At 40.3% G+C, this 12,548-nt stretch overlaps 1 protein-coding gene across 5 annotated transcripts in view; it reads right to left on the bottom strand.

Moving 5' to 3' along the window:
• PDCD1LG2 (programmed cell death 1 ligand 2) overlaps nt 1-12,548 on the bottom strand; it is a 92,200-nt gene that overhangs the window by 65,395 nt on the left and 14,257 nt on the right. For all 5 annotated transcript variants that reach the window (XM_027105827.1, XM_027105826.1, XM_027105828.1 and 2 more), the window contains exon 3: nt 4,506-4,811. In XM_027105827.1, the coding sequence (XP_026961628.1) occupies nt 4,506-4,811 (306 nt within the window). The remainder of the gene's footprint in view (nt 1-4,505; nt 4,812-12,548) is intronic.

Raw genomic sequence — 12,548 nt, 5'->3', positions numbered from 1 at the left:
GGGAAGATGTGAGAGTTAGCAGGAGGAAGGAGAATGAGTGTTTCTCCCCCATACTCTATGCTATAAGGCCTCTCCAGCAGCAGCCACAGCTCTTCCCTGGCTCCAGATACCACTGGACAGGCCCACTTGGGTTCCACCCCTGGGCCCATTAACCCTGCCTTCCCCCTGTTCCTCCATCCCAGCAGTGTGGTAGCAGCTTCCTGCTTTTGCTAACTGGTGATTTGCCTCCCTAGTCCCCATTTGGCTTCTCAGTCTGTTCCATCAAAAGAATTACTATTTTCTGGTTTCAATTTCCATTGGTTTAAATGGTTTCTGTTATCCCAGTTGTCTCTATAATTCAAATGTTACTGGCAACTCTAGCATTTCTGAAATAAAGATAAGCTTTATTATCTTTACTATATGTTTTACTACTATATTATCTTTACTACTGCACATAGTATCATCTGCTTTATCATCATAATGACCCTAACTAAGGTGAAAAAATGTAGTTTTACATGCATTAATCTTAGAGAATCCTGACAGGTTTCTAGTAGTCACTGAAAGAAATCTTTTAGGATGGCTCTCAATTGGTCTGTTAAATGGCCTGGGGAGGAACATCAGGTTAAACAGTTTGTAATTCCCAGGAGCTTTCTCCCCTTCAAAATTCAGGATATTGTTTTCTTAACTCAGGGTTTCCTTATTCCCTTCAGTTTCCCCAAGGGAGAAAAGACACTGAGAGCAGATTTAGCCCCATTAGTAAGTTTTTTTAGCAAATGCTTTCTCTGGGCCTAGAGGCTAAATGTACAGACATCATTTCACTACCGAGTTGCTTCTCTCGGGCTGTTCTCCTCCCTATGCCCTCTGCCATCTGACTTCCCCTTTTAGGGTGAAGGCCATTTCTCTTGCGGAAACGGAAACTATGCTGCCACCTTCCTCCACTTGTTTAAGTTGTACTCTATCTATCTTGGGCCTTTTTGTTGATTTAAAGTATGTCTGTAAGCCTCAGCCTGCTCACGCCTTCAGGCTGGTTTGGCCCTTCTGTTCTTAGTACCTGCTCTGTGTCTATCTGGGATCCTTGCTCAGGCCAGTTCTCAACCTGTGGGCTCAATCCCTGGCTTCTCAGGGCCTCTGTACCCTTTTCTTCAGTCGTGCTCCCTGGCCTTCTTCCGACAGATTTCTAATTGCCTTGGGGTTGCAACCTGGCCTTTCAAAAACTGCAGCCTTCTGTTATTGTCTCTTCTAGACTCTCTAGCCATGCTACCTAGCAATTTTTTCCCTGTCCTTATGAAATCAATTCTCTTTTCACTATATTTAATATGAACTGTTGCCCAGACAACAAATAAAATGCTATAAACCTATTTTCAAGGTGTATGCCAAAACTTAGGCATTTTAAGGACAAAGCACATCCTTCCTCTAGTATTGTTCTATGTAAGCGCACCCTAACTGGAGTCCTAGATCTCCCCTGCTTCCTTCAGACACCCCTCATCTGGGTAGAATATCCTTATGTGCTGGTCTTCAATCTTTTTTTGTTTGTTTGTTTGCATTTCTCCTAAAACAATCGTGATGCAGTGTGCTCCTTCTCACACATTTATTAAGTTCATTCTTAGAATATATCATAGGTTTCTATATTGGAAAAATATACAATGTTTAGACCATTATAAACACATATTTTTAGTAAGGCAATTATTTCACTCTTTACAAATGCATCCAATGTCACCTAGAAATCAAAGAAGGTGTCTTTCATACACACCACCATCCATTGAAAAATACATATAAAAATTCTTCTCTAATGGTCAGAACTTTACGTTGTTTCTTTTTATTCCTCGAATATCAGTTCCCATTCCACTTCTGCAGAATTTTATTCTAATGCAACATGTTTGAACACTCTTTTGGTGATTATCCTTTTGTTTCTTTGCAACAACATGTATAGCTATTGAAATTAAATTTTTTTTCTTGTGACCATGAGGCTTTAAGTGTTCAAAGTTTTCTTCTGCATTGAAATCTAATTTCCATTATTATCAGTACATGTAAAATCAAAACATAAAATATTATGAATATTGATAATTATTAAACATAAAAAAGTTTACTGGAAATGTATCTTTTAATGGGATGGATGGGGCTCTCTTTTTCAATCTGTTCATGAATCTGAGGATGCATATGACTTATGGTTGGAATGAGACAAGGTTCAGCATCAATTCTATTTCTATTTTTCATTTTTTGTAGCTATAAGGGCTAAGGAATCTTGCTCATATGAATAAATAGGTGGGAATGGAAGAAGTTCGGTTATAGTAATATCATTTCATTCTTTGAAAGCCTTATGATTTATACGACAAAAAATTACTTTATTTTTTTATTATCAGCTGTTAACTCTATTAGGGCCTCCTTCAATTTTGTTGAAAACAGAATTTGATACCTCCTGGTTTGCAGAAGGATTTGTTAGTCATTACAATTTGGTATGGTATCAATATTTCCAATCATTCTTTTGTTTATCACTATGGAGGATTTTATACCTCAGGGCAATGCACTGTATTCATGATGGGTGAAAGGGAGCCTTTTTATGAAGTGGGTAAAGCAAAAATAAAAGAGGAAGCATTTTAGGAGAACCCCAAGAGCCTTGCCTGGAAGGCATATTCTCAGGCACACTCAGTTTGGGGAACGAGTACTTGGGGAAGATGAAGATCTAGAAACTAATTTCCTAAAACCGCCTATGCTATGCATCTCATAGAAAGTCTTTGTGATCCCATATACTCTAGCTGGAAGATCATTAAGGGCTTAAGGAATTAATTAACTAATTAATTAATTAAGGTTTGAGGAATAAATCTGTTCCTCACCTGATTCATCCCTGGTCTAGATGAGGAAGCAGGCAGAGTGCCCTCCCATGGATGAGGGACATCCCTCAGCCCGAGCAAGAAAGAGGGGGACTGGTACCAAATTGCCCAAAGACCCTAGGTGCATTATAACACTCAAATAGAGATCAACAAACATGGGGCAGTGATTTAGGGGTGCAGATACCCAAGTACACTAGGGGATTGTGAGGATGTAGAGCCCTCTCTCTTCCAGTTGACTGAACTCAGACTAACTTCAATGCTCTGGAGTTCCTCCCAGTTGATGCCTGTTTGTAGGAAATGCAATAAAGATAGAAGGCAGTTACATCCAGCTAAGGGCTTTCCTGATGACTCACTATTAGTTGAGATGTAAGAGGGCACCATCCCTGCAGTAATTGAGGGTCTTTGATCCAAACCTCTGGGCACTCACCGTATGCCAAGCACCATACTCAGCTCTTTGTGTTCATTATCTCTTTTAATTTTTACAATAATCCTATGTGGTAGATGCTACTATTGCTATTCTTTTACAAATAAGAAAAATGCTAGATTAAGAGAGGTGAAATAACCTGCCCAAGGTCAGGTGAAAACAACATTCAACCTCGTGTCTAATTATTCTAGTTTGTCCTTCTTTATACCAGATCATAAAGTCACCCCACTGCTGTCAAGGTCAATGGTCTTTAGGGACCAAACTCCACAGACCCTCCAGAAGACAGAACATATCCTCTGAGTGTAATGTGTGGAATAGGGAGGGGACAGAGAAAAACTGGCATAGTTTAACTCAGACCAGTCAGCGAAGGCTGAAAAACATAAGCCAATGAACAGAGTCAAATCTATTCTTCTACAGTTGTTATATGTCTTTCCTCAAATGACCTTTCCCAGAACAAACAAGAACTTGAAGATTCTCTTCAGATTTAGGTTCTTGGCTCGTGTTGTGGTGGAGAGAGCCCTCAACCCAGAGGAATGGGGACAGCTATTGATTCACTGGCTCCCTCAAGCTACCCATTTCAGTTCTCTGGACTTCAGCTGTTTCATGTGCAATAGATTAGGCTGGGACTAGAGTAGCATTTTCCAAACTTTTTAGACTATGACCCAGAGTGAGAAAAAAATTATCACACCACGAGCCAAGATGCACACACACGCGCGTGCGCACGCACACGCACGCACGCACACACACACACACACACACCCCTCTGAAATAATTTGTGTTTCACAAAACAACACTAATCCCTACTATGTGATGCCCTGATATATTCTATTCTATTCATTCGGTTCATTCATTTTATTGGTAAAAAACACCCACCTGGTTGCTACTCATTAAACTAATATTTTAATCTGTTAATGAGTGGCAAATCATGGTTTAAAAAACTCTGGACTCTGAAAGAGTAGTTTAATATCAAGTCAGTATTGTTCCTGTGAATTAGGCAAAACTTATCTTTGGTACTCTCCCACCTTTCAGGGACTCATTTTCCTGGCTTTCTCTAGACCAGTTTTATTCTCTCTACCCCTATTTACCCTAACCTCCACTGCTTTATACTCAGATATCAAAAAATATTTCTGAGCAGGTGCTTTTGTTTTCTCTGAGGTATCTCTGTCTCTTTATAGCCATCCTCCTAGTTTTGGTTTGAGCTTGTTACTTGCAGCTAATGCAGGTCTTGTGTTGGAGAGATGCCTCCATGTATTCCAGTCCCTGAAACTACTCACCTTTGACTTTCAGAGTCAGGTACTTGTAGTCCCAGGCGATCCCATAGATGATCAGGCAGCGGTACTGCCCTGCATCTCTCACTTGGACTTGGGGGATGTGGAACAAGGCCTTCCCCAGGGGCAGCTGCTCCTCCAGCAAAATGGCTCTTTCACTGAGCAAGGTTGTATCATTTTCCACCTTTTGCAAACTGGCTTTTAAATCTCCGAGTTCCACATGACCTCCGGTGTCAAAATCACACTCCAAGGTCACATTGCCACCATAGTCTACCGTGTACATTTCCTTTGGGACCGTCACTGTGAATAAAGCTGAACAGAAAATAAGACATTCTCAGATTGTCTGCCTTCACATTTCAGTTCTGTACAGAGTGGGACCTGAGGAGACCTATCCCACCCCCGTTTCCCAAGAGATACCTGTCATTATCTGGGCATTTGTGAAGGTTCCTTTCTCTCCTTTACCCTCATCCATTCTGGGAAAGAGTAGAATTCTTGATCTGCTCTGAGGTAGTTCTCACCTCTCAACACTCCTCACCTGTGCAGCTGACTGCCTTCCTACCCCCTATTATCCAGGCTCATTTTCTTCATATGGGTCAAATTACATCATTATCTGCCAAATTCTACCTCCTCTCACCAGTGATAGTAATAATAACTACCACCCATTGAGTTCTTACTAGGTGTTAGGCCTCTGCTAACACATGATCTCTTTTAGTCCCCCCAGGAAGCCAGTGACGTAGAGCTATCTTCTTTTTAGAAAATGAAACTGAGACACAGAAAGGTTAAGCAACTTGCCTAACATTGCACAGCCAGGATCAGACCCAGGTATTGTTAAGTTCAAGCGCTCTTAACCATCATATCATACAAGTCTACTGTAGAAGCGTCTTTTCTGTCAATAAGAGGAAAGAATGGAACTAATACTTAGTGTATACCTACTATGTGCCAGCCACTGTTCTAGGCTCTTTATAACTATATCATTGGGACTTCCCTTGTGGTCCAGTGGTTAAGATTCCACGTTCCCAAGGCAGGGGGCCTGGGTTCGACCCTGCATGTCTCAACTAAGATCCCGCATGCAGCAATGAAGATCCCGAGTGCCGCAACTAAGACCCGGAGCAGCTAAATAAATAAATGTTTTTTAAAAAACCTATGTCATTTAATACTGAAAATACAAGCATGAAACATGTACTATCATTACTGTTTTATAGTTGAGGAAACTGGGTCAAAGAGGTTTGCTCCAGGATGTACAGTTAGTAAAGTTAAAATTCTGAGCTAGTCAGATGGTTGACTTCAAAATCTGTAGTCTTTGAAACAGTATTTCCCAAAACGTGAGGCACATACTTCTAGAAGTATGCAAAATGATTTTAGATACGGCAGAATCAAGGCCCAAAGGAAGTTGGATTATTCGGAGAGGAATTTATTCCCTCTTCAATTCTATTCCAATCCTTCAAATTACATATAATTTGCAACTAGACTCTCACGTCTCTAACAATGGTTATTTTTCTTTTTATTTTATTTTATTTATTTATTTTTGGCTGCTTTGGGTCTTCGTTGCTGTGCGTGGGCTTTCTCTAGTTGTGGCAAGCGGGTGCTACTCTTCAATGCGGTGCATGGGCTGCTCACTGTGGTGGCATCTCTTGTTGCAGAGCATGGGCTCTAGGTGCGTGGGCTTCAGTAGTTGTGGCTCGCAAGCTCTAGAGCGCAGGCTCAGTAGTTGTGGCACACGGGCTTAGTTGCTCCGCAGCATGTGTGATCTTCCCAGGCCAGGGCTCAAACCAGTGTCCCCTGCCTTGTCAGGTGGATTCTTAACCACTGCGCCACCAGGGAAGCCCTATTTTTCCTTTTAATAGAACAAGAAGCTCTCAGGCAGATATTATTATCTGGGTAGAATTTAATAGCACCACTTTACTTTCATTGCATTTATTTTTGCTCATATCCTCTATTTACCTGTACCAGTGATACTGGTTTTCCATTTACCACAAGGGTAGATTGTTTTGTTCAAAAAATAAAAGCTCAGTTGATTTAGATAATTCTATAAAAACAATAGCACAAAGAGTAGTCAAACATGGCAAAACTAATGAAAGTAGTGTATGCATGAATAAATTGTACAAAATTATGCTGCTTCCATTACTAATGAGTGGTTAGTCATTAAGACTGAGTGTAGGATCTCGAAGTAGCTTCTGAACTGTGACAGAAGATTAGATCAAATTATGTTCAGTAGAGCTTACTTCATTAATCCATTCATTTAATCAGTCAAAACATCCACTTATATTTGGGGATGGCTTCTAAGAATATGCTATTTGAGTGGTTGTTTCCACATAAAACGTGGTATGGAAAGAGCTTGGGATTTAGTGACAGATGAACCTGGGTTCAAATTTTGACTATATCAGGATTATGAGCCCTTTGATCTTGATCATGCCATTTAAACTCTATGAGTCTCAGCCTCTTTATCTGTAAAGGTCGAAGATAACATCTACCTGTCAGCATTGTGGGGAAAACTAGACAAAAGGGCACATGTGAAGTGCCTTATTTTGGCAGGTAGTCAGCAAACTTTCTTTTGTACAATGTTTTAATTCTTGAGAAAGTGGTATTCGGACCACCCTGGATAACAGATTTCACAGTATAAATAGTTCGGGGGTTTTCTGTTGCTTCAGTGATTCACATCATAATTCTCTTCTGACTGGAGTTTTTCCTCCTACCATCCTGCAAATCTTTGAAGGCAGTGACCAGGTTGAATTTGCTTTGGCGTCTCCAGTGCCTAACACATACTAAATTCCAGTTAAGGGTTTAACATAAAATGACAAAAACGGGGAGAGGGAGAAACAAAAGGATGAGCCTCCCCATATTCACTTTTGCTTTCCTCTCATCAAACAGCAACTTGCCCCAAATTGCACAAACTGGCATTCTTTTTTTTTTTTTTTTTGCGGTACGCGGGCCTCTCACTGTTGTGGCCTCTCCCGTTGCGGAGCACAGGCTCCGGACGCGCAGGCTCAGTGGCCATGGCTCACGGGCCCAGCCGCTCCGCGGCATGTGGGATCTTCCCGGACCGGGGCACGAACCCGTGTGCCCTGCATTGGCAGGCAGACTCTCAACCACTGTGCCACCAGGGAAGCCCCAAACTGTCATTCTTAATCACCACCCAGCACAGGTGACAGTGTAGTGCACACACTTGAGTTTTTATCAAAAATTAATGACGAGCTTATATATTGCCTCCAACCCCTGTTTTAACCACAACTAGAACATTAGCGTGCCTTTCTGACAGAGATCTATGATACAAAAAGGAGTTCACAGCTGCCTGGTATTCTTTTGCGCAGGATGGGGGTGGGGGCAGGCTACAATGTGAGTGCTTCTGTGTAAAACAATGCCAATTCAGCATTTGCTTGGCCAGGTTGAGAAGACTCTGGGACGATACATGTGAGAAAAGATGCCATGCTTCTGAATTTCCCGCATGATTCCATTTTGTGGAATTCCCTGAACACTTGTAATAACTCTCACTGGTGTCTCCATAATAGGATACTCTTTAAAGTAGATTCCTTTATGATTAGAATCATCTCCAAATACTTGAGTTATTAAGTCCCCTTATAATTAAAACAGAGCTGCCTGATACCAAATCCACTCTACCCTGGAGAATAATATTTATTTATTCATTCTCTAATATGTATTAACCATATTCTATGCACCAGGTTCAGGAATTTACACTACTTTTACTCTCCTCATGGTATTTCCTTCTCTTATTTTATTACACATGATGTAACAAGAAACAGGGAAGAGAAATGGGGCTTGCAGGGAAGGTTAATTGCTGAGCCTGAGATTTAACAAGAATCAGAGGACTTTGGGTGTAGTCTCTATTGAATTTATTTAGTAGATTTATTTACCACACTTATACTTTCTTCTCATGAGAGAAGGAACGCCTCTAACTTCCTCTGGAACTCCCCATAGCATACAGCAGAACTTCCCTCTTCACTGTCTGGGCCTTTGAAAAAAAAATCCGTTTTCTGCTTGCTTTTCCCCTCCGCCTTGTGCAGCGTGTGTGTGTATATACAGAGGTTGGAAGCATAAAGTATGCTACCTCTCAGGCAGGTGACATTTTCCATCTAATGTTCACAAGAGGAAAGAGCAATTGGCAAAGATGAATCACATATCTGAGTCGCTCAGAATAACTAGAAGATTAATTGTTAGTTGGTCTATTTTGCCCCAACTAAAGCTTGTAAGACATGCAAAGCTTTGAGCTTGATTACTCGATACAAAATGACAAGTTTAGGAAATGCAATACTAAAATATTCTTACTTATTGTAAACTACAGAGGAAATCAAAACACTCTTGCAAGCAATTCTGTGAAGAGGTTTTTCTCAAGCTTGGCTGCACATTAGAATCACTAATGAGAGGGCCTCAACCTTGCATCATAAGAATCACCTGGGAAGCTTTTAAAACACACTAATGCTCAAACCCCACTTTGGATCCTCTAAAATTAAATTCTAATTATTTTGTGAGGCCAGCATCAATTAAAAAAAAAAAATTCCCTAGGAGTTTCTAAGGTGCAGGGAGCATTGAGAAACCATTGGCTGGACAAATAAAACACCTGCACTTGCAAACATTTTTTACCATTCTGCCATCCAAAGTGTTGTCCTCAGTTTTCCCTGGGAGCTAGTTAGGAATGCAGAATCTCAGCCCATGCCCTGGACCTAGAGAAGCAGAATCTGCATTTTAACAAGGTTGGGGTGATTCACATGCACATTGACATCTGAGAAACAGAGTTATAACACTGGTTTGCATTTGGACTGTGACTGGGAAGTAGAGTGAAAGATAACATTTATTAAACTCAATGAAGCAGACACTGGGCTAAACTGTACATCACCATTTCATGTTCCCAAAACTCTGCAAGGTAGGAGTCACTACCCCCATTTTACAGATGGGGAAACTGAGGCTTAAAGAAATGATACAACCTGCCCAAAGTAAAAAAGTGGGAGCTCATGGAGTTGGAATTCAAATTCATATCTCTGTGTGTTGAAAGCTTGTACTTCTAACAGATAGGACTATATATCTACTGGCATGTGTATACTACATACATGAATGAAATAGATATACTTTCCAGCTTTATAATAAGGAAAAGACATTTGTTTTCTATTTCATATGTCACATGGTTATTAAATTAAACTCCAACCTAGGATTGAACTCCTGATGTCATCAGACAAAGGAGAAAACTGGAAAGTTTCCACAACTGAAAATTAAGCCAGTAAAACATTCATTTGGTCATCTTGACTAAATTAAAGGGCAAAGGACTTGGCCAGAGCATGAAAAATTAATAAATGCACGTTCTTTAGACAGATTAAAATAGCTGGCTTGAGTAATGTTGGAGCCTTTCTGAAAGTTCTTGGGGGAAGTTCGCCTTTTATTTGCAGTCAGGGCATCGATGGAGTCAGACCTGTCACATCTCCAGGAAACACAAAACAATTTATTTGCATTACCTACCAAGATAGCTTCCTCTTTAAGCTAATTTTATACCTTTTTTCCCCATTAACAACAGAAGCTTAAGTGTTTACAGACTTCTTAAGGTATTTTGAAAGGTGAGGATGGGTGTAGGCAGTGAGGGGAGGGGGGACTGCTTTACACAGCCAGCCTTCAGAAAGCTCTAGTTCCTGGTTTAGAATAGATGCTGCTCTGATCACTTGATGCATGCACTTCTCTTAGCAGGAATGCTGCATGAGACATCTTGTCTATTAGAAATCCCTTCCCCAACCTGATTCTTCTACTTTCTATACCTCAGGGGTCAGCAGATATAGTTTTGGAGGTCAGCTATAGGCTAAGTGGAGTGACCCAGGGTGTGGTCCCTGCCCTAGAGTGACCTCAAGCATCACCCTGGTCATGGGCTTCCTGGGTTTTATTCTTCTCTGGTGGATGAAGAAAGAAGGAGACATCAATGAAAGACATAAGACTGGGGTTACTTTTTCCTTCAAGACATGACAAAGTACAAAAATAAATATTTCCCCTTAAATGTGTTTGGGTAACAAGATGTCCTTAGGTTTTGAAATGAAAATATAAGGAAAAAATTGAACTACAACACTACAGTAATAAAAGAGTGAGTGATATAAGTGAAAGAATATATACATAGATCAATAGAACAGAAGGGCCAGAAAAAGACCCACACAAATATGGACAATTGATTTTTTACAAAGGTGCAAAGGCAATCAATGGAGAAAAGATAGTCTTTTCAGTAAATGAACAAATGGGGCTGGAGCAACCGGATGTCCACGTGCAAAAAAAAAAAAAAAAAGCCCCAACCTATACTTCACACTATACAAAAATCAACTCAAGATGGATGGTCAACCTAAATGTAAAATGTACAACTATAAAGTATTTAGAAGAAAACAGAAGAAAATCTTTCAGGTCTTGGGTTAGGCAAAGAGTTCTTAGATATGACAATCCATCAAAGAAAAAATTTGATAAATTAGGTATCTCCAAAATTAAAATCTTTCCTCTGCAAAAGACACTGTTAAGAGAATGAGAGGGACTTCCCTGGTGATCCAGTGGTAAAGAACCCATCTTCCAATGCAGGGGACGAGGGTTCGATCCCTGGTTGGGAAACTAAGATCCCACATGCCTCGGGGCAACTAAGCCCGTGCACCACAACTACTGAGCTCGCGTGCCTCAATGAAAGAGCCTGCATGCCGCCAACTACAGAGCCCACGCGCCCTAGAGCCCGCACACCACAGCTAGAGAGAAGCCCACTCCCCGCAACAAAAGATCCCACATGACTCAACAAAGATCCTGCTGCCACAACTAAGACCCGACACAGCCAAAAAAAAAAGAGAATGAGAAGATGAGCTACAGACTGGGAGAAAATATTTGTATATCACATATCTGATAAAGAATTTGTATCCAGAATATATAAAGAATTCTCAAAACTGAACAATAAGAAAATAACCCAATTAAAAACAGTCAAATGATTTGATATGCCCTTCACCTAAGAAGATATATGAATGGGCAATAGGCACATGAAAATATGTTTATCCTCACTAGGTACTGGGGAAACGCAAATTAAACCACAGTGAGAAACTTCTACACACCTACCAGAATGAGTTAAAAAAGAAAAATAACAATGTCAATACCAAGGGCTGTCAAGGATGTGGAACAATTGGAACTCTCATACTTTGCTGGAGGGAATGCAAAAACAGTACAGATTCTAAGAACAGTTTGATGGTTTCTTATAAAGTTAAATATGTACTTACCATATGACTCAGTAATCCCACTCATAGGTATTCACCTAAGTGAAATGAAAACCTATGCTTCCACAAAAACCTATATACAAATGTTTATAGCAACTTTATTTATAATTGCCAAAAATAGGAAACAACCCAAAAGTCCCTCAAGAGGGAAATGAATAAACAAAATGTGGTGTGTACCTACAGAGTAATACTACTCAACAACAAAAAGGAATGAACTATTGATTCATATAACAATATGGATAAATTTCAAATGCGTTATGCTAAGCGAAAGAAGCCAGACAAAAAGAATATCTAATAAATGATCCCATTTATATGACATTCTGGAAAAGTTACAATGACAGGATAGAGAATAGATCGGTGAGTACCTGGGCTTAAAAGTTGGAGGAGGGTTTTTGTTTGGTGATAGAACTGCTCGGGATCTTGATTGTGGTGGTGGCTATATGACTATGCGTTTGTCAAAACTCATAGATGCTTTTATAAAAAAGAGTAAAATTTTACTTTATGTCAATTTAAAAATAAATATTTAAAAAGTGAAATGAAAATATTTTCCAATAGCTTTTCGCTTCAATCTTTAAATTATTTTATAGATAAAATGGTAGAGCATCCACAGAGCACTCAAGTAAGGAAAGAGTTAATTTTGCCTGTCTCTAAAAATCCCAGCAGGGCAGGGTCTCTTAGAAAGGAAATATCAAGTGTTCCTTTAGCTGCCACTGCAAGGGCAGGCCTGGAGTAAGCAGAATATTGGGGTGTTCTCCAAGGATGGCCCCAAATCACTGTCTCTAATGCCAGACCAGGCTGAGCAGCCCAAGGGAGGGGGAGAAACGTGACTGGG

This window comes from Aethalodelphis obliquidens, unplaced genomic scaffold (genome assembly GCF_003676395.1).
Source record: "Aethalodelphis obliquidens isolate GAN/ISIS:26980383/991018 unplaced genomic scaffold, ASM367639v1 scaffold7, whole genome shotgun sequence".
NCBI classification, from domain to species: Eukaryota; Metazoa; Chordata; class Mammalia; order Artiodactyla; family Delphinidae; genus Aethalodelphis; species Aethalodelphis obliquidens.
The sequence above is the reverse complement of the archived record's forward strand: the minus strand, read 5'-3'. Positions and strand labels throughout refer to the sequence as shown.